The following is a 23216-nucleotide window of genomic DNA, read 5'->3' on the forward strand; positions in this document are numbered from 1 at the left end:
TCTTTAATTTGTATTATAAAAAAATTTTTAATGTTTTATTCTGATATCAGAATAAAACAAATCAAAAAAATTTTTAATGTTTTATTCTGATATCAGAATAAAAAAAATAGTTCTCAGTCTAATAGTTTTTTTAACAAAAAATATACAATTATATTGATCATAGCATTATGAGTAATTTGAAAAACTTTAAAAGACAGAAAATCGATATCGATTTTTAGGTTCTAAAGAGATCAATCATTTATGTACATGTTCTGTATCTACGCAATGAATAGTTTTAAATGAAGTAACAGTAATTTGAATTCGAAACAGTAATTCATAAGTGACATGTCTATTAATAAAATTATGTTATTTTTGATAAAAAGGACATATTTATTTACATAAAAAAATTAATAATGATAAAAATTCTAAACTAAAAACTTCTAATTCAGCTTCTAATTCTATTTATGCTAAAATTGCAATTTGTTTTGTCGTTTCAATGTACAAATAGAAAAAATCGTTAAAATAATCGAATAATTATTATCACATTATACGTAAATATGTAGTACTAAAATATCTCCTCATTGTTTTACTCCAATAATTTTCAATTTTTACAAAGAGCTAAAGGTAAAGAATTTAATTATAACGTTTATAAATGTATTTTAATGTGCTAATATTATTCTGTTCAATTGTATAATGTTGTACCTATAGACAATATCATCTCATTGCGTTATATTTGTGTTTTACAATCCGGAGTTAATTTGAATTTTTATTCTATTCTGGTACTGGAAATCTATCGAGCGATCAAAGCAATATTACTTCACATTAAAGCATATCATTGCATATAAAAAAAACGATCCCTCAAAACATAATATGCAAATTCTGTAATTTCTACACGTGCGCAGAGACGACCGCAATGAATAAGAAATGTAGGAGGAGGTGCATTATACGGAAAGGAAGATATATGAGAGGACGTGACGAAACGAAAATAGCAGGGCACGGCGGCGACTATTAATGGGCTTCGCAGGAGCTCGGATCTCACATTAAGTATGCAGCGAAAACTTTATTTTCCCTCAACATTTTCCTCGTTTTTTTTTGCCGGCTTGTTTTTCCGTTCCGACTGTTCGTCTAGGGCGGGTGCATATTTGAGCAACTTGATCTGCCATAGACGAATTACTCACGTAAAGTGCACACTGCTGATGCATATTTAATGAAAGAGTCTATAGACCCTGTGATTACGCCCAACAGTTCATGTTACAAGTTCGTAAATTAAGTATTCTGTCTACGAGAAAAAATGATAGTTCTCTGGGAGTGTTTCGAGAATATAACAAAACAGAGTTCTGATATACGAAGCTCGCGAATTCTACTGTCGCAAATATTCGATCGATAATTCGCAGTTCCAACCTAGACGATCCACGAAGATGATCGCTCCATCGCTTCTCCTATCATTTTGCTCAATTTTGTTCTATATTACCGAAATTTTTCCGTAAAAATATCAAAGTTTACGAGTGGTGCTTCTCACTTTTAATACTTTTAACAAATATATTTCAACATTTTAAATTCGTAATAATGATGTTTTGCAAGAGCGTTGTAAATATTCACGGAGTAGTAATTGCGCGAATTTTCGCTCCAAGAATCAAACGTCCGATTGCCTAACAAGTGCTAATAATATTAATTCTATCAAAAAATGCAACAAAGGGATCATTAAAATGATCAATTGCTCGAACGAATTCACACGAGTGCATGGTTTAATTTTAACTGTTGGATATTTTATTCGAGTAAAAGTTTACAAGTGACGTGCTTTCACCGCTTATTTCCGTCAACCCACAAGGAAAGTGCACGTCGAATGCGGCGAAGAGCTGGAGAGTGACTAATGAGTGTCATTAACGATTGCGTGGTTTACCGTCACAATGGAGAAAATCAGAAGATGACAGTTACTAACTGCAAACGCAGATAGACGCAGATAAAAAGACTTCATGCTTTACCGGGAGAGCAATGTGCGCGTCTAATATAAAAGTACACTTCCATGCAGACCGCGACGTTATTTCGACTTTAAAAGTTTGAGTTAAAGGTTTAGTTTAACATTTCGTTAGTACTTTGATAAAGCATATATTTCGAAAATCCAAGATATTAGTTAATTCAAAATATAACTAACCTGAGATATCGCGAAAGAACAAAGAAATTCTACATTTCTCCGGAATAAATTAGAAATAATAGTAGCAATTTAAGCGATAATTAAGATTTACGATTATCTGTTGAATTGTTAATTGCAACGTATATCATCAAGAAAAATGATAATTAATGCGAGAGTATTTGTGTTAATCGCACTAGTAACCTACGGTGTATGCGCTCATACAGTCGACATTCGAGAGCCTTACAAAAAAACTAATGATAAAAAATATACTGGGTCTATGCTGGCTGAGATCGCAAAGGAATTAGTGCAAAGATCGACGACCAGCAGTCAGGTAATAAAAATTATGCATCATTATATAAGAAATTATGAAAATATAATTACCCAAGCAGAATAAGTCACAATAATATCAAAATGATATTAAAAAAATGAATCGGAAATGATTGAAAAATAACTTTTAATAATCATTTTAAAGTCATTTTAACATCATAATGACTTATTGTTCTGCTTAGGAAGCTCCTGATAATAAATGTGTAAAGAATGGAAAATAATGTTTTTTCAATATCAGTGTCAAATTTAAATTAAATAAGTATTTTATTAAATTGAAGTTCAGACCCAGTAAACGTCAAGTAACATTAGATCAATATCATAATTTTTTATTCAATAATATAAATTATGCTTTACAGTTGTTAGTTGATGTTTACAGATAAGGTATAGTATAATAAAATCGTGTATTATCTATCTGGCTTAAGATGGATTTTACATTATTTATTTCAAAATCAAATTATATCTCACGAGAACATTTGATAATAAACTAATCACAATTAAATTAAAACGTAATTGTAATATTACAGGTGCTGACTTTAAATCTCTCGAATTTGCTATTACTTTTGGTGCTTAAAGCAGTTGTGTTCGGCGCTGGCTACATAGGACATGGTTATAAAGGACGTGAATTAGAAGACGGTAATTTCGAAATGTATATGTATAAATCGTTAATACTCATTTGAATATATTTTTCGTTAATAATAATAGTAATAATTAAAAATAGTAGACTACATTGTATGCAATACTAATATGTTGCCGCGGCTCTTTGGAATAAAAGGTCAGCGAATATGCGTAGCAAAATTCAAAATTATAATTGTTTTTAATTATAACTTTGTATTAATTTCAGAAAATATTGTATCAGAGGGTGAGCTTGCATTAGCTCTTGGGTATCTGATCGGTGATACCTGTTTATATAGAGCAGCTTGCGAAGAGCCACATATTGCGAGAGAATATCTCGGCGCAGCAGAAATGCTCTTGCAAACAATGAAGTTAATGCCGCAGTATGTATACAAGATATTAAAAAAAATTATAAAAAATTAGAAATTAAATATTGTGTGATATATAAAAAAAAGTACTCGGTACTTTTATGTTTTTCAAAATCATAATCTTTACTATTGATCACTTTACTATCGATAAACATGAAAAACACTTAAACACTTTTTAAAGAGGGATTAAAAATATGTCTATTTTTACGAATTTTTTGTGAGAACTATTAATGTTACTTAAACAGCATTTTAACCAATATTTATATATATATATATATATATTAGTGAGTATCACATAAAATTTTTAATTAAAAATATTAACAAATAAAGCCGGCAGTATTACAACCAATAACAATAGCGGTTTATAGTCACCATCATAGCTTTCACACACACAGTTTGTTTAAAACCCAATAAGTTTTTAAAATATATTAATAAATCTTGTCAAGACCTAAACAATTTTAGACATCAATTTTGACAAAATGGCAAATTTCAGAATTTAAAGATGCAATTTTTCATAAAAAATTGTTTATTCTTTAATTATATAAAGAAAAATGATTCTAAAAAAATTCCTGCGACAAAGATTATTAATATATTTTTCAGAAACTTTTTAGATTTTTTATTTCAAATAAACTATAATATATGAAAGCTACGATAGCTATCGTAAACTATTATTGCTTTAGAGCTAACAGCTGTGTCAGTGTTATTTGCTAATATTTTTTTATTAAAAGTTTTATATAACATTCACTAATATAAGTGTATATTGATCAAAACCTATTTGAGTAAAGTTAATAGTTTTCGAAAAAAAATTCGTAAAAATAGACATCTTTTTCATTCTTTTGAGTATATGCTCCCTCCACCCCTCTTAAATCAGAAGTTGTTTAATATTTAAAATTAAATATTTTGGAAAAGAAATATCATATTCATGGAAAATCAAATAGAAAATAATGCACAACATTGCTGCGAAAATAAAGCAGCGAATATTCTGTATGTAAAATTTGCATTTCCGCAGAAGCTTACCTGTAGAATCCAATTATGAGAAGACAATTGCAGAATTCCGGAAGGCGATTGAATATGGCAATATCGAGGAATGTCCACCAGAATACAGCTGCAAAAAAGAGAACTTAAATAATTTCTTACAAAGTGAAAAACGATAATGTTATAAATATTTATCAAACATTCCAATTCTTATTTTTTCTTAGATAAGCTATATAAATCGCACAACAAAATATAATAATATTTTATATGAACATATATTTTTTAGGATTATTAATCTTTTGCAAAAATTATTTTTTTTATTGCCATAATTGGGATTATACTTGTTCGATAATGGAATAACTTATACGAAAAATGGTAAAAACATTATCATTTATTAAGAAATTATAAGAAAATAAAGATTATTTTTAGAGTTATAAATTGCATTTTATAGCTTTGATTACACAGAGAGAAAATATAAAATTTAAAAAATCATTATACAATCTTTCGTGCATCTTATATGCGCTATTATTAAGTATTTATACAAAAAATTATTTTTATTTGATAACATCTTTTATAAATTTCTAAAAAATATGTTAAGAAAATCATTTAATTTGATTGATTATTGCTATAAGTATATATATATATATATATATATATATATATATATATATATACACACACATATACATATATTTACATACATACATACATATATATATATATCGTTATTAATTTATATTATTAACTCTAATATATTACTGAATTATTAAATAGAAGTAATTAAATATATAGAATTAAATAGAATTATCATGCATAATTAACAATATAGATAATATAATTAATGTGATTCAATATGGTCAGTATGAAAACAGTTTGTAATTTGCATTTACATAAATTTAATATACCACATAATTATAACCCATCCAGAAATTATTGGTCGAATTGATGTAGATTTTGATTAATGTTATCAACGTCGATCAACGATGATTCGATCAGTTAATTATTTAAGTCTAGCTATACAAGGTATATGCTAATAAAATATTTTAAAAAGTGATTTGTCACACAAATTTAAGACGAAAACTTTATATGATTATATATCTTGAATAGTTTATAATTTTAAAGATACAAGGTGTTAAAAAATTTTGAAAACCATTGGAGTTACATGAAACTAAGAGGTAAATCGCTGATCAAAATTATATACACTAATGCCCATGTAATATCCAAGTAATGCCTATTAATATCCTATAAGCCCATCAATGCCAGTAATGCATAATTTCATACCGCTTATAATATTCTTATAATTTTCTTAAATAATGTCCATGCAGTAATTAATGCTTCAACAAATCGTATATCGCAGTTTATCTTCAGCGGTTTATCCCTTAAATAAGCAGTTTATCCTTTAAACATACAATGAAATTTCAAAATAATTCAAATAGTTTTCAAAATTTTTAGAAAAAATAAAATTTTTCCTTTAATACCCTGTATCTTTGATATGCCATTTTGGATATATGGTATCAAGTTTTCGTCTTGAATTTTTGTGAGGAATACCATCTCTTAAAATCTTTTAGTATTCATCCTGCATATGCTTATATTTAATAACAAATCCGAATGCAACCATTATTTGAGACACAAATATTCTCTTAATTCAAACAACTCTCAATAATTTATAGATAAATCGAATATATAATTACGCAGAGCTCCATTTTTATGCAAGAACAAGCTGCAGTGTTCAGCAGTGTCCGTAATGCTGCTTACCTTTGAAAAATTGAGACTAGCGATACTACAAAAAGAAATTGTGGATAGACTTGACGGAGAATCTCACTTACCACTCCATGTATGTACATACACAACTGAAATAATTTGTGACCATGGTGGGTTTCTTCTATTATATTTGTGTCATTGTATTAAAAATTGTAACAATCTTTGTTGAAGACAAATTCACAACTTCCTTTTCGTTATTGCGCCGTGCGCCGCTGGCGCCACGTAGATTTCCTTGCAATTTCTGCCACCAAGTGACGCTAGAAGCGCGCAGCTGCCTAACCTAACCTAACCTCAAAGTCGCGGTGACGTATGCGAGACGCGGTGCGACGTGCGACAGTGACGGGTGAATTAGCGTAGGTACTGACTGGTTTGATTTTCGCCTGGTCACCGCGTCGAACGCATAAACAATTTTTCATTTTTCGACTGTTAACGTTGCTTCTTATACGTTTTCTCTGAAAGATGAGTTCTATAGGCACAGGAGTGAGTATTCCCGCACATTGTTCAATACACGATCGCAAAATGTCACGTTAATACGGTTGACATTCAAAATCCTAACCTCATTTTTATTCCAGTATGACTTGTCCGCCTCGCAATTTTCGCCGGACGGACGTGTATTTCAAGTGGAATACGCGCATAAAGCCGTAGAAAATGGAGGGTGAGTTTCTCTCATCTTGTTCCTCATGAATTCTTATATAAACATCGATCGGAGTAATATTCGCGCACAATAATGTCCTACTGAAAATCGATATGACATGTAGAATAACTAAAATATTAATAAGAAAGAATACATGCACGTATGCTTACATTTCATTTGTAGGCATTCATAGTACGTTATTATAGTATCAAGATCATCTTAAGTAATATCTTGATGATAACAAACAGATCTCTTTGGCTTATGATATCTTAAGACTATACTTAAGACAGTTTTAATATAAGAATTAACTATGAATATAAGTTTCTGATTGATTCATCTTAAACTTATAATTAAAATAGTTTTAAACATAAAATTCTGTTATAAATATCAGTCTATGTATATGTGATCACGCTTTGTTGCAGGACAGTTATTGGTTTACGAGGGAAGGATGGCGTAGTATTTGCTATCGAAAAGATAGTAACATCGAAGCTCTATGAACCAGGTGCTAATAAACGAATATTTAACATAGATGAACACGTTGGTATGGCAGTCTCTGGTATAATATCGGATGCGAGACAGATCGCAGAGACTGCGAGATCAGAGGCTGCTAGTTACAGGTCCCAATACGGAGTCGGTATTCCATTAAAGTATTTAAACGAAAGAGTTTCTATGTATATGCATGCATATACCTTGTATTCTGCTGTACGTCCATATGGTTGCTCTGTTCTGCTCAGTGCTTATGAGACAGATGGTCCAATATTATATATGATTGATCCATCGGGAGTATCATATGGTTATTATGGCTGTGCAGTAGGTAAGTGAAGTCTGTTTTAAAAAAAGATGGAATGTAGACTATATTCAAAGTTAGTTCTTATATTCAAGACTTAAGTAAAATCTTAGAATATTTTAAATCAATCACAAAGCAGTATTAACATTATAAGATGTTACTTAAAATGATCTTGAAACAAAAGTGGACTATGAATAGCCATTGACAGAAATTGATGTTTTGCGCATATTATCCACAGGTAAAGCAAAACAGTCAGCTAAGACAGAAATTGAAAAATTGAAATTATCAGAAATGACTTGTAAAGATTTAGTTAAAGAAGCTGCTCGTATTATCTACCTTGTTCATGATGAACTTAAAGATAAACAATTCGAATTGGAAATGAGTTGGGTTGGTGCACATACTAAAGGAATTCATCAACGTGTGCCGGCAGATTTAAAAGCTGAAGCCGAAACAAAGGCACGACAGGCAATGGCAGAAGATTCGGACAGTGATACAGAGGATATGTAAAATGATATATAAATACTGCCGTGAAAATTCTTTATATTGTAAGCGATAATATTAAATATAACCTTAATAACACACTAAAGACCTGTGACTTCTTTTGATCTTATTATAATTTGTTGTGAAAAGGGATTTATCTCTTATAGCGTTTTCTCTTAGCTGCAATCGCCCATTAACAACACTCAGACAGTGTACTGTATTTCCACAGCTATGATGTACTGCAAATTTTATGCACGAAATAAGGTTTTGCTACACTGTCTCTTTGAGATGGTGTAGAGCCAGTGTGATATTTGAAAATGGAAATCAAGCGAGAACAGGGTTTTAGCGTAATAATGAAGTAATGTACACCATGGTGTGTACCACTCTAGTGCAGTGTAACTGAGTGTAGTGCTTACACGCAACTGTGCGGTGCAAGGCTGCACCCAGTATATCCCAAGAGAAAACACTATTACTTAACGTTCACTTTAGAGAATTAGACTTATTTTAAAACCTATTTTAAAATGTGGAATGAAATATGCATTTCCAAAACTGATCATTCACTTATCATTCACCTAATAATTCTAATCTTTAAATCTCCAATCTCATTCTCTTAAAAAATTGAGGCATACGTTAATCGAGGATTCACAGACAACGAATCTCTTGCACAAGCTATGCATTAATCTCGTTTTAAAGCTTATTTGTTAATCTGGAAGTTTTTACTTCCAAACGTATTGCAATTTGCTTATTTTCAGTTAATCCTAGAATCATAAACTATTGTAAATTTAGTGCGTATTTACGATATTTATGATTCTAGAATTAACTTCAGAATTAAGTTTAAGTATTTTGTTATGCAAGATATTTTCCTACAAAATTTAGAATCGTAATACATGTAGTAAGTTTAATTGAACTACTTTTACTTGACCGGCGACTAGCAATCTAAGTTGTTTAGTATCTCCCTTAAATAAAGAATATATATATATATATATATATATCTTCTTTAATTTTTAAAATATATTATGCATATAAAAAATTATTTAACGCTAAATGATAATATATATTTAATTTATTATAATATAATATATATTATTATCATTAATATATAATACATATATAATCAATATACTATTATATTTACTACATTTCACCTTCTTTTTTTTAATATTTTATCTGATATTTCCTATATTAAAGAATTTTTTTAAAGATTTTAAATATATTGCTACTTAAATGCTACACTTTAAAAAATATATCCTTTCTTTATTATAATAATAACATTTAAAAAAGCCTAGTTTAATAATACATTATTTTACTTAATTCTTTAATCAATTGCGGAATATTTTCAAAGGAATCAAAATGATTATTACACAAGTTCTTTATTGATAACATGAATCATTTTCGCAACTGCCTTTTTAATCTTCAACGTAGATTGAAATATAGTTATATACGAATCGGCTTACTGTTTCGATAAAAGGTACGATTGTTATACGTAACGAACACGTTGTGAAATTTCATTTAAAAAAAACGACAACAGTATAAAACATGAATTTATATGCGAGATTTTGTTCTTTCATGTATGACTGATGCAATTTAATCCAGGAATTCGCAAAAATTGTAACAACCTTTATCATCGTGATATACGATTAACGAATGTAATCTCTTTACAACAATGGTTGAGCTAGTATAATGGATAACGAACGACATTTTTTCCTCTATCTCCAGATCGCCACTTGTTTAAAAAATTTTTTTTTATTTGAGACAATTATTTATTAATGAGAACTTAAGCATCTAAATTTTATTGAAATTTTTGTTATAAAAAAATCTTTTAAAATTGAATCGTTTTGAATCGAAGTGAGAAATGATCTTAACCAATCTGGAATTTTTTTGTTTTTTATTTCTTATTTGTTGTATTATTGGGCATCATTGATACTAATTCCGTATATTACATACATAAGTCTTTTAACTGTTCTTTAAGACTTTAATTTTTTACAAGGAAAAGAAAGGAATGAAAGATGTATCTTATGATATGTCGATGAATTGCCAAATAGTTTACACACGCGGAGAATCAAAGAATGTTGCGTTCTTCCGCAGAAAATAACTATTATTTTGCAAGATGTCATGTCTTGTAACTCGAGCAAAATAGGTAGAATTTCATCTGCATGAAGACGCGCAATTGTCTGCACAATGACTACGATACTACACAATGGTATCAAGTTAAATTGTATACGTAAACACAAACGGAAAAATATATTCCGCAGATAACGTAGACTTTGGATCTTTGATCAAAATTAAAATTCTTTCTAGCCGATTGACGTATAGAAAAGATTACAGGCTTTACTGATGTTAGACTTTAAATTCAGTTTTAATCTTTGTTTTTTCTAGTTCTAATGCCCGTTTCTATAGTTTAATTTTAATCTTGATCCAATTAACTAAAATTGCAGATACATCTATAATTAGTTAATTTCGCTTAAGGTGACTAAATTTTGTGGAAATATTAGTTAAATTAATGGAAATAATTAAAGTAAAGTTAATATAAACTGATCTAATTACTCTGATAGTAATTAAATTTCGTTTCTCCAACATCAATTAAAATTAAAAGGCGATGATATACGAATTAAAACTTTTAAACTGTTAAATTTAAAACTGTTAAAGTTCAAGAATCGGCTTCGAGGACATTGTGAACATTGATAAAATCGCATCAAAGTAAATCCTATTAATTATCAAAAAAACAGTGTTAGAACATATAGTAAGCATGGACGACGATTCCAATATGGTGCTCCAAATACAGTGAATGATTTCAATGTATGGAATTTCATATACTGAATTTCATATCTGTATGATATTTGGTCGGGGAGAAATTTAGAAATTTCAAATATACGAAAAATGCCACTGCATTGCTTGAAGGATATAGTACAATTTTTACATGACAATTCCGAGATCAGATTTTTATAGAATACGTAAAATTTATTTGCTTTCTTTTAACGATTTCTATATCAACTTGTTCGAATGAAAGATCATTTTCTTATATAAGACCTTGAAAAAGTTATCTTCGATTGACAATTAAACAAAAACGTTTAAATCATATTGCGACATTGTACATTTATCGAGAAATAATCGATAAGTTAAATATGGAGGAGCTCGTTAATAATTTTATTAACAGAAATAAAATTAGAGCGGCTACTTTTGCCATGTAGAGAAGATATGTATGTAAGAAAATATATTTATCCCCTCTCCCCCCCCCCCTCCTCTCCCTTAATCTATCCTCGGGAACTGTATTGAAAAATTTTACTTCGCCGCCCCTGATAGTAAGGATTCGATTGATCTACGCGCATGATCCTGTTTTTTCACGTTGGGGGTTGGTTTCCGCCGGACTAGTGACTAGGAGGGGTGCGTGGCGGGAGCGGCTTAGAACGAGCTTTATATAAGGGTTGACTTTGAAACTCAGCCACTGGTTTTAATTAATGCGACTGCGACAGACACGCCACGTTCGTCATCGCTCGTCTCCCCTGAGTTTTTTTTACTTACTTCCAACGATGCAAACGCGTTGATCATACTGTTATTTCGTCAAACCAAGCTTCGTTCTTCTCCCTACTGTGGAGTGAAGTTTCCGTTCGCCAGAGATTGACACCGGAAGTCCTATACAATGATAAGAAATATGTCGTTGAACCTCAGTGTCGAGGAACAATCACCAACCGGTATCTATATTTTCGCAGCGATCGCCCTAGGCTTTATCGGTTTTTTTGGTTTTTCCTTGAATCTTCTGGTCATAATAACGGTCGTCAAGAACGCCAATGTACTGTGGACGCCCAACAACGTGGTCCTCGTCAACATGGTCGTGAGTATTTTTTATTTATATAATGAGTGATTGAATAATTTTATTAGCTTTCTCAAAATACAACTTATACAAATAATTTAAATAATCTACATATAATCTACATATAATCTACATATAAGTTTAAGTAACATCAAATAAGTTATTTAATAAGCTATTTCATAATTAAATTTTTCTGAATGGTTTCTGATTAAAATGGAAATTAATTATCTCTATCGAAAAGATCGATGTTATAACTTTTTAAAAAAATACATAAATGAAAGGTAACTTCGTAGATTTATGACACACTTCTGTGTTATGACTACAAAATTGTGAAATTTTCTGTTTCTTCTAACAAAAATAGAACTTAGAGAAAGTTTGAATCTATCGAATGATTTTTACAAATATCAAAGTGCGACTTTAATGATATTCACCTTTGGCAATTTCTTACGTTTCTTTTAAATTCCATAATTTTTCTACAATATATTACATTCGTAATATCTTAAAAAAGAATAGTCAAAATCGTTAATAGCGATATGTTTGGCAATGTTTCTATCAAATTTACATTTAGCTTTCTCTAAGAAATTTGAGTCAATATTTTAAGACATGTAATTTAACACACATAAATATATTTTTACATCAAATTTATATTGAACTGAAATAAATAAATGAACAATTAGATGGAGCTTTATTAACTTAAACTATGAATATTCTCGAGCTTAATAAGAAAATCTTATGAAAGTTTCAGAATCTTGATTTTTAATAAATTTATAATAAAGAACAAAATATGCTTTTGCATTGTTCCTACATTTTCCAGGCCAGTCTATGGAAAAAAAATGTACTCCATAGTATAGCAGAGTTTACAAAAATAATGACGTCCATTCTGTAATTAAAATCGCTGCTCTATTTTCACATACGGCAATGTGTTGCGAAAGTACGTATTGCCCCATGGCAATTCAAAAATGGTAACAGATGTTTAACTCTTGGCATTATAAGCAGTATGAAAATGGATGGATTTCTTCGTCATTTGCATTCGTAAATTAGTAAAATTAACACCAATTTAATTTGTAATCTAGTTTGATACATACTGCAGATACAGTTTACGAGAGAAATTTGATTGTTCATTCTATAATAGAAATTACAATATAACATTATGGAGCATGATAATACATTATGGCAATAACTCGACTCATCTAACTAAACAGACGAATTAGTCAATTTTCACTTTTCGTATTAGAAATAGAAGAATATTTCAATTTTATAGTTATAATACAGGTTATCTAAATCTATAAGTTATCTTTCATTCGTATGTATTTTTTATAAAGTTGCGACATTTTTCTGAGAAAATACGGAAGGAGATATCGTTATTTTATCTCTTTCTCCCCCTCTTTGCCTTAAATTTTAAAATCAAACTAGAATGACCTGTAAATTCTTAAGTATGAGATTTGAAATTACTTTTTATATGATAATTTTATTCCAGCAATGAAATTTTCAAATACTTAATTATTTTAAAGTTATATTTGGGTAATTTATTGAAGTTAGTAAAATTTTATTATATAATTATTTATAATATTCCATGAGGCTTGTAAAAAATCATACAAAAATATAAAGATTAGGTGTTTGATTTATAAATATGACAGTACAATTAGAATATTTAGTAAAGCTATCAAAGCAGAATTATATTAAAAAATAAATAATAAAAGTATCAATATTAACTCTTTGTAAACAGAGATATCTAAGTTTACTAAGACAAGATAAAATAAGTTTACTAAGGAAAAATAAATAACCTTGCTGTGAGGAAATGGAATTAAAATAAATCTACATTGATTAAGCAAAATATAATATGGATTAATAAAGTTGAGTTTGGGAATAATATTATCAGTAAATAATTATCACAGTACAATATAAATATTTAAACAATATTTTTAAAACATGTTTTTACATTCATGTTTTATATACACTGCATAATTATGATATATAAATATTTAGATAAGTAATTTATATTAAGTAAATACATATTATTTATTTGAAAAAGAAGATTTAAAAAAATTGTTAATATTTAAGATAAAAAAACTATAAAAATGTATCTTTTCGAAAATATTAGGGTAACTCCGGTATATACGCCGCACCTAAAAACTTAATTTATTAAGTATTATTTACTATATTTATAAAATAAACGAACTATATCAGTAAAAACTTTATACTGTCTACTACTGTGAAAAAAATATTAGAAATCCGAAATATTTATTAGGTGTTGGAATTAATTCGTAGCGTTTTTAATGAAAGAATGTTATTTATTTCACATGAGCATTAAAAAATACATTAATGAAAGTACTTCCCATCACTTGTAAAACGCTACGAATTAATTCCAACACCTAATATTTTTCATATTAAAAAATAAACTTTTTGAAACTCTTATATTTTTGTATATCCCGTATATCCCATAAGGGATAGGATATATGGTTACTCATAAGGGGAGGGGGGGGAGGGGTATGTACAGCTTATGAAAAATTTACAAATAATACATAAAATAATACATACAATAAGATATAAAATGACACAATAACTTATAAAATATATTTATAAAGTTTTATTAAGGAATAAGAAAATGGTAAATATGTATAGAAAATAATAAATAATAATTACAATCTTTCTACATATATTACAAGTGTTATAACATGAGGTACATATTTTATATAAAGCATATTTTATTGCATTTAGTGCACTAAATTCAATCTGCGCATTTTATATGCTTTGGACATAAATCCCGCTAAAAATGCCGTATATCCCAAACAGGTGGAATATACAAGACAAACTAAACAAAGAATATGAAAGCAAAGCACTTGTATTTTATACAACATGCTTTACTATTCCACTACACTATGTATCATGAAATAATTAAGTCTTTTACACGCCCTACAGTAATCATTTTATGTGGATTATAATTTATGATGGCGTTACTTATTACAGTGACAAATATCGATTCAACTCACAATAATTTCATTAATATTAATAGTAAGAAGCTAAAATCATAACACAATACTAATATAACATGTAACAGAATAGTTGCAGAAAAATTACTTCCATTTTATTTTTTCTGCGGTGTAAATTTCAGATGTTTGCCGGAGTTATCCTACTTATTACTTTAATTCTAAGATCGATATTCATAATTTCTTATTTTGAAATTTTCTTAGGCAGTATCTTAAAATGTTATGATTGGCTTATATAACATCTACTTAAAATTATACTTAAGACAATCTTAAATATAAGAGCAGCTCCTGTGAAGCTAGCTTTAAATAATTTTTTTAAATTCAAGTTTACTACAAGTTTAATATATTTCCACGATATAATTATTTATACGTATTATTAAATCTAAAATTATTAATTTATTATTTGCAAACTTAACCAATTTTGTATAAAATATAATGTTACAAAATTGCAAATATATCGAACAAAAGGTACTTTCATATATTACGTCTTTTCCGATTGATTTTCGAAAGAGTATTAAGTTTTCTATCTAATTAGCAATTTTCTCTATTACGCAATTTTCTGCTGAAATAATCGCAGGTAATTAATACGAGACTTTTTACTTAAGCAGACATTTTAAGCATTAGAAGAACATGTTTCGAAATGTCAAGTCGCTCCTAGTTAGGAAATAAGGATAAAACAGTTAGGTTTATGTGACAGTTGGCTGTGTTTCATCATTTAGCTAAGAATTTTTTTAACGATGTCACACGGTGAATTGATAATGAGAATAAAACGTGATACTTTATTAATGATAAGAATATGAGAAAAATGCTATGTTATTGAGAACTGTAATAGATTTTGGATATCAAACGCTGTATGTATATTTTCCTGTAATTTATGAATTTACTCAAAATTTTCAGTTATAGAATATAAATCTGTTTTAATCCTATAATTATAATGTTGTTAAATTATTGTCTAGTAATAAATAACGCTCTTATAAATAAATTGTTTAAGAACTTAAAAAGTCGTAAAATTATGAAATTATAAAAAGCTATTAATCTAACATAAAAACATGTTTTTTATTTTAGAAAAAGAATACGGAACATTTCTTAAAAAATTGAGATTGACTTTGTTTATTATTACCTTTAAATCTAATTTTAATTTACAAGAATAATTGAAATAGAGCAATAAAGAGTCTACACGGTAATTAGTGCATATAAAAAATATATGACCACACTTTAATGTCTCACAGTCATAATGATATAAACAATTAACAGCCTATATCATTATGACTGTGACGTTAAAGTATGCAATTTTTATACTAATACATTTGTTCCACTAATTACAACAACTCTTTATAATAATAATGGCCCTATTTCAATTATTCTTATATATTGTATCTTGTAAAGTGATACAATAAGAGTTTTTAATATTATAAATTTTGATACTCTAATGATAATTTGTTTTTCTAATTTTAATTATCCTTTATTTGAAAATATTTAATAAAATTCGTGTTTTCCTATTTGTTTTGAACTTTCTATAGAGCAATTCTTTGCTATAGAGTGGTATATTCCAGTGGTTACTCTTCGAGCAACGTGAAATAAAAGTTTTACACCGCTTGATAAAACGCAATGGGAGCTAACTTCTGATAACTTTGAAAAGTAGTCAGTTCTCGACTACTATAGCGAAATCTTGTTTAAATATACAAGATATATTTCTGCACACCGACCTTATATAATTAGATATTAGATATTATGACTACGTTCTAAAACTTTAGTCTGAATAAAAGAGTTAATTTATGGGTCGGTTCTTATTTCAAAATCTATCTTAAGAATACATTAATACGCGGCTCTAATTTTTCTTTTTCTTTTTAATAGTAAATACGGGTTTGTGATATCTGAAAACACGGTAGTGTTTTGGTGCTAAAATATATTTATATAATTTTAAAATATTACTTAAGTTAAGATAATTTCGAAATATAAGAATCGATTATGAGTCGCTCATGAATTAATTCTTTTACTCAAAGTATAGTTTTGGAACGTAGTCTAAGAATCCAATATGTGTGTTGTTTGTTAACATATTATATAAGTAATGTGTATTTATATGACATGAAAATAGCAACGTATCTAACTTACCTCATCAATACCGGCTCTAAGTGCATAATTATACTTTATTAATTGTTTATGTTATTTGATTTATATATATATATATATATATATATAAAATAAACAGCATATTGTAATGCTTGATATGTTTACTTTATATATGTTTACAGATTGGAGATTTCTTAGTTGCTGCACTGGGAAATCCATTCACAATGACATCGGCCATTGCAGGTGAATGGTTTTGGAGTCACGAAGTGTGTCTATGGTATACATCTCATTATTATTTAATCATTATTACATAAAGAAATATGTAATATTTCTTTACGTAAAAAGAAATATGTAAGAAATATGTAATACATAAAGAAATATATAATTTTATCTTGATAATTAAATCTACTGGATGCGATTCGTTCAACGCTACAAATGTTTTGTTGATTAATCAGAAGAAAGAATTTTATGAATTGATCAATCAAAGAATGCTTCGAAGTACTTGCAACGTTAAGTGAATTGCACCCACAGATAAAGACAGAGTCTCGAGAGTTTGCGCATAAACATCTCAAATAGCACAAAGATGTCCTATGAATGTTTTAAGAACCGTTAACTGAGCGGAATATTGTAAGGATTACCTAATTATAGTTCAGAAACTTGTCTTAGACGTTCTATGGACTATTAAATGAGCTTCATTACATCATACCCACCGAATATTCTCAATACTAAGTCTTAAAAATTTCCCTATATCTTGAGACAATTATTTTGCAAGATTGAAATAATTCAAAATATTTTAAGCTTATTCTTAAAACGTAACTTTTTTTTGTTATGTATAAAACAATAGAAATAAATTTATTAACACATAATATTTCAGTATCATTTAAATATATCGGAAAATAAAATGAATAGTATTATATATATATCTGTCGCAAGTCAAACTAATTGATCAACATTAAATAGAAATAAAGCAGAAAATAAAGAAAATTTATGAAATTATATATTAATCAACGCTCTGAGTATGATGATTGAAAAAATTCATAAAAATAGAAATAATTAGTTTGGCTTCTGAAAAGCTTATATAAGCAGTAACAGAGTTTAATAACATGCATCTCGTCAAGTCATTATAAAAGTTATAAAAAACGTAAACAAGTAAATATTTCAAGAAATTCACAAATAATCTGCTTTGTAGAATATTCTCAATTTACTTAAATCATATTCTTCACTCTTTTAATTACAAAAATCAAATCAATTTTCTAACTTTAGGTACGCGTGGTTCATGACTACAATGGGATTTGCCAGTATTGGTAATCTGACAGTGATGGCAATGGAGAGATTCCTATTAGTCACATGCCCGATGAAGACACTATCGATAAGGTAAAAAGATTGTCGATTTCTCTTCCATGCACACTTTTCAGTGAACAAAACTACATGTATAAAAATTATATATGAGCAAACACATATACATACACACACACACACACACACACACACACACACACAAAAATATAATTTCTCGGTCGTGTTCACTTACTTTATATACTGTAAAAAATAAAATGTTAATTTAACTTACAGTCATATAGCGGATTTTCTGAGTATGCAAAAATGTTAAAATTATATAATTATATAATATAATATTTTTGTGTTAATTTAACATTTTCGCATGTCTCAGAAAGTCCATTATACTGTAAGTTAAAATTAACATTTTATTTTTGACAGTGTATATATGTATATTTGTCTTACTTATCTGATCAATTTATCTTTAACACGTTCTGAAAAATTAGATGAATTTCTATAAATTTATGATTATTATAAGAAACGTACGTCTTTAGTAAAAAAAAAACAGCACTTTTGCTCTACTCATTAAGTTTCACTTCCGAAAAATAATTTTTTCCTTTTCACGATGATACGTAATGATCATAATACAAAAGTTGCCAATAGAGAAATGATTAACTTGCGCATTCCTCGACTTTCTCGCACACTTTCATCGGAACATTCTCCGGGAAGTGATGTTACTCATCACATCTACGAGATCATTAACACTTTTAAAATGTAATTTGCACGAGTTTGCAATGGAGTTTACAATTGTATCACACTCTCCCATTTCTCCCATCGCATGCACGGAAGACGGACAAGTAATAAAACATGTTTAAATGATAAAAGAATGTTAGGATTAAATAGTATTATATTGTGAAACCTGTTGCTTTATTTTCTTCACAGAATCTAATTTTCTTAAAGTGACTTGCATGTAATGTTAAGCAATATTAAGCGTAAGTCACTTCGATCACCAACCGATATTACAGTATTACGTCTTTCATTTAGTACAGAGTAAGGACATCATCTTTTGATATAAAAAATGTAATATCATGGTCTCTGTTTTCACGTCATTTATTTCTCAGACCTTCGCAATTAACGATGGCTTAAAATTGATCCTCTTGTTCCTCAATAGAATCCTTTTTTACGCACGAAAAAGTGATAGTATAAGCGAGCAAAAGCGCGGACTTTCAATTCGCTTTAATAGTAAATCCGTGATTTTACTAATAAGTTAACATTTAGAATATTTTCATCATGAGTTAACTAACGAGGTAGAATTTCGTATTATAAAATAACTAACACTCGATATAATCACTGTTTATAAAGTAGTAATCATCAGTATGTATTCATGTTTCAACTAAAACATATGATGAATTCAAAATTATAAGAAAAAACAAATAATTGAGATTAATAAGAAAAATATTGGTTATATATAATCAATTTATGAAACATATTAAATTGACAATAAAATGTTAAATAAAGAAATCAAAATTGAAAAATTAAGATATGAGTTTTTTAATCGTGTGTATAATTTTAATTAAACTTCAATAGTTTAAAGTTTTAATTTTGGCTATAATTTACCGAAGTATTTATTATAAAAATTAGTATTTTTAAAAAAATTGTATCAAAAGCTTTTGTTACAGAAGAAAAAAATATTAGACGATGAATATATTCTAAATTTACAAATTCTTTTTTTTTAATATTATTTAACAAACAGTTATTAATTTATCTTTTAAATTAAAATCGGAGTTGTTATTCGAAGAAGATCCAAGAATTTTTCCTTCATTATTCAAGTATAAAATATAATTTTTGTAGTACCTAATTATCAGAAACTTAATATTGATTTATATTTTATATCTTACACAATTATGTGCATCATTGCAATGTTATATAATCAAATTTCTTCTAGTACGTTAATACTTTATACGCTAACACTTTCTGCTTTCGTGGAAAAAAACTCTAGAAAAAAACACTAAAACAGAAAAACTTCACTTTTCTCTATTCACAATGTTTCCACTTTTCACTTGTTTTATTTACTTCCTTTATACCATTAAATTAGCGATATAATTTTGAATAATAGTTAATATTTCTCGTAAATTGCCTTAAATAAAATACCTTAAGAAATTAATTGTTACAGGCATGCTTATATATTGGCGATTTTGGTTTGGATGTATGCGCTCTCCTTATCGTTACCGCCGTTTTTCAATTGGGGGATTTATGGCCCAGAAGCAGGTAACATATCCTGCAGCGTATCCTGGGAGATACACGATCCTGATACGCACAATGACACTTACATTGGATTTTTATTTATTGTTGGATTCTTTCTTCCTGTCACGATAATTGTCAGCAGCTATTACGGCATAATAAAGACTTTAAGGAAAATAGGAAAAAGAGTAGGTGAGTCTTAGGTGAGACTTCTAATTTATTCTTGTTGACATTATTATTGTCCTTGACTATTTATTTGTTCCAGGTGGAAGAAATAGACGGGAAAAGAAAGTCACTAAGATGGTATACTTAATGATTCTTGCTTTTCTAATTGCTTGGTCGCCATATGCCGTTCTTGCACTCGCAACTCAATATTTTTACGTAGGTATTCTCAATCACAAGACATCCAATGTTTTAAAGATCTTAAAGCAGCTGTTATAAAATTGGTTTTTAATTAATTATCGATTAATTATTCTAAATTATAATTTATATGTCGGAATCGATAATCCATCGCGTGACAAATAAATAACAAGAGACAGTATTACAACATACATACTCAAGCAGTAAAATGTTTATATTCAAGCAACGAGGTCAATTTCCTCGTGATTGATTATCCATATCAGAATCTAATGATTGACAGGCTGATAGCCTCTCAATAACTCGATAAATTTCATGTCTTTCTATTTACAACAAGCTGTGAAGAATTATAGGTATTACGGCTTATGAAAGGTGATTCCCACATGTATGATTGCAGGTACAAACTTCTCATATCTTAGCGGTGCTGCCGGCGCTTCTTGCGAAATCTTCTATTTGCTACAATCCAATTATATACGCGAGTATGACTGCCCAGTTCCCCACTTGGAAGAAAATGTTTTCCATCAATGGAAATAAAGCTAAAAGTAAGCAACAGCATGGAAGTGAACTTCAAACAAAATAAAAGTGAAGTACATTTAGAATGAGTACACTTCGACCAAGTTTAATAAAAAGACATAATAAATATGTTGCTACGCGTGGCCTAACAATTCTTAAAAATAGAGTAAAAAAAGAAATAAAGACACTACAATGGGGAAAAACATATTCCTAAAGGACCAACAATGTACATTACTTCATTGTTTATTTTCAACTATTGAAGAACAGTAGCTCGGTAAAAATCATTTCTTTTATATACTTTCTTCTCTTTGCTCTTTCTTATTTCAATTAATCTGACGTGAGCTAGATCGGGTATATATATAATATTAGGTGTTGGAATTAATTCGTAGCGTTTTACAAGTGATGGGAAGTACTTTCATTAATGTATTTTTTAATGCTCATGTGAAATAAATAACATTCTTTCATTAAAAACGCTACGAATTAATTCCAACACCTAATATATATATATGTCACAAACATACCCGACACATTGATCTCCTTAACATTTAAAATTGTTATTAATTTGATTAAAATTTTAATAAGCATAATTTTCTTATGATTCTGAATATTTTATTTGTAGTTTTTATTTAGTAGGAGATCCGTTGTGTCTTATGAAATATTTTTAGATTTAGATTATTTTTAGGTACTTTATCATCTAGCTCACGCCAGATTAAACATCATTTGTAATGGGAGACGTTTGTAATAAGAGATTTTCCTAGACGCGCACATTTTGTGTTTTGAGGTGTACCAATTAAATTCGACGAAGTGCCTGATTACAGCATGCAAATTATTATTATTTATTAACGATATAGATTTAATTTATTATATTAATTTATTTGTTACGTTTGTAAATATATATTCTATGTATGTTCTTTAGTGTTTAAATTAATAATTCCGACATAGATTAAGTTTTATCCGCGAAAAAATTCTAGTGTAATGTGTGTGTAAAGAATAAAAAAATCATTGTACTGTGTCTCTCGATTCTTTAAGGAAAAGATCAATTGTAAATAAATATGTATGTGTTCAATGTGTGAAATGCGAATTCGCTTCAATAGACATTTCCAGAGCGAATCGAGCGGTTTAGTTTATATTTAATAAAATCTGTGTAAAATAAAATCATAAAGAAACAAATAGTATGTTTACCGTATTAATTGTGTACTGAGAAAATTAAAAATCTTAACTCTTACTGAACAAGGGTCACTAAGATGACCGAGCGATTCCTGTTCATGCAAGTTTCTTTGAGTCTTTCGGTAATTATAAATTATACTACATTTTATTATTTTTCAAAATAAAGTTTCAATGTTTATTGTAGAAAGTTGAAAGTATGTGAATTGTTAGAAATTTTTTTTAATCACTCTAAATAGGTGAAAAAAACAAATTCTAGTAATTCGGCCATGTTTGAACGTTTTGGACCAAATTATACTTTATATTGTAAGGATTAAGATTTATACTTGAGTTAGTCTAAACTTTGATATTATTCAATTTCGGTACCGGCACCTATCTTCTGTTACGGGAGAACACTCTCGAAAACAAATTTGTCTACGGTACAAGTTCATCTGCTCACGCGCAAGGAACTTCCAACTTTCCGTAAATGAGAAAGTTATAACTAACTTGTTATCTTGCATCGTCTGTCCAAATATGCAATCTGTGCTCGATAACATCGAGGTACCATGGAAATTTCGGTGCTAATTAGATAGTATCGCAATTCGATCATGTACGGCGTGTGAGAAACTCAAAATATTCAGAACAGTTTTGATTTTTTATCAGCGAAATGTGGTACGTATATCTATTCTCTCGACGAGATGGTATTTAATCAGTATCGTTGCATAATTTGATGAAATACCGATAGAGCATGTTACACCTTCCACATGC

The 23216-nt window shown here is 28.6% G+C and overlaps 3 protein-coding genes across 3 annotated transcripts; all 3 read left to right on the plus strand.

Annotated features, from left to right (window-relative positions):
- Positions 1 to 662: 662 nt before the first annotated feature.
- On the plus strand, positions 663 to 4574 carry LOC105150963 (hypothetical protein). The gene is made up of 4 exons (XM_011064377.2): positions 663 to 2441; positions 2962 to 3070; positions 3279 to 3432; positions 4427 to 4574. The coding sequence occupies exons 1-4, from the start codon at positions 2268 to 2270 to the stop codon at positions 4569 to 4571; spliced, it is 582 nt and encodes a 193-aa protein (XP_011062679.1). The 5' UTR covers positions 663 to 2267; the 3' UTR covers positions 4572 to 4574.
- A 1917-nt stretch (positions 4575 to 6491) lies between these two features.
- On the plus strand, positions 6492 to 8160 carry Prosalpha7 (proteasome alpha7 subunit). Its single transcript, XM_011064379.2, has 4 exons — positions 6492 to 6633; positions 6726 to 6808; positions 7210 to 7601; positions 7813 to 8160. Exons 1-4 carry the CDS (start codon positions 6613 to 6615, stop codon positions 8079 to 8081), a joined length of 765 nt encoding a protein of 254 aa, XP_011062681.1. The 5' UTR covers positions 6492 to 6612; the 3' UTR covers positions 8082 to 8160.
- Positions 8161 to 9260: 1100 nt separating this feature from the next.
- LOC105150959 (green-sensitive opsin) lies at positions 9261 to 21488 on the plus strand. The gene is made up of 6 exons (XM_087402978.1): positions 9261 to 11883; positions 17102 to 17196; positions 18183 to 18293; positions 20368 to 20627; positions 20701 to 20816; positions 21190 to 21488. The coding sequence occupies exons 1-6, from the start codon at positions 11692 to 11694 to the stop codon at positions 21370 to 21372; spliced, it is 957 nt and encodes a 318-aa protein (XP_087259104.1). The 5' UTR covers positions 9261 to 11691; the 3' UTR covers positions 21373 to 21488.
- The last annotated feature ends 1728 nt before the right edge of the window (positions 21489 to 23216 follow it).

The sequence above is a fragment of the Acromyrmex echinatior genome, chromosome 2, assembly GCF_024713525.1.
Source record: "Acromyrmex echinatior isolate Ae372 chromosome 2, ASM2471352v2, whole genome shotgun sequence".
Classification (NCBI taxonomy): Eukaryota; Metazoa; Arthropoda; class Insecta; order Hymenoptera; family Formicidae; genus Acromyrmex; species Acromyrmex echinatior.

Excerpts from the sequence above, each read along its gene's own strand:
- LOC105150963 (XM_011064377.2), top strand. The coding sequence starts at position 2,268 with ATGATAATTAATGCGAGAGTATTTGTGTTAATCGCACTAGTAACCTAC. Across the intron at positions 3,071-3,278 it reads AGGACGTGAATTAGAAGACG|AAAATATTGTATCAGAGGGT; the intron begins GTAATTTCGAAA and ends TATTAATTTCAG. Across the intron at positions 3,433-4,426 it reads ACAATGAAGTTAATGCCGCA|AAGCTTACCTGTAGAATCCA; the intron begins GTATGTATACAA and ends GCATTTCCGCAG.
- Prosalpha7 (XM_011064379.2), top strand. The coding sequence starts at position 6,613 with ATGAGTTCTATAGGCACAGGA. Across the intron at positions 6,634-6,725 it reads TGAGTTCTATAGGCACAGGA|TATGACTTGTCCGCCTCGCA; the intron begins GTGAGTATTCCC and ends TTTTTATTCCAG. Across the intron at positions 6,809-7,209 it reads AAAGCCGTAGAAAATGGAGG|GACAGTTATTGGTTTACGAG; the intron begins GTGAGTTTCTCT and ends GCTTTGTTGCAG.
- LOC105150959 (XM_087402978.1), top strand. The coding sequence starts at position 11,692 with ATGATAAGAAATATGTCGTTGAACCTCAGTGTCGAGGAACAATCACCA. Across the intron at positions 11,884-17,101 it reads TGGTCCTCGTCAACATGGTC|ATTGGAGATTTCTTAGTTGC; the intron begins GTGAGTATTTTT and ends ATATGTTTACAG. Across the intron at positions 20,817-21,189 it reads TCGCAACTCAATATTTTTAC|GTACAAACTTCTCATATCTT; the intron begins GTAGGTATTCTC and ends GTATGATTGCAG.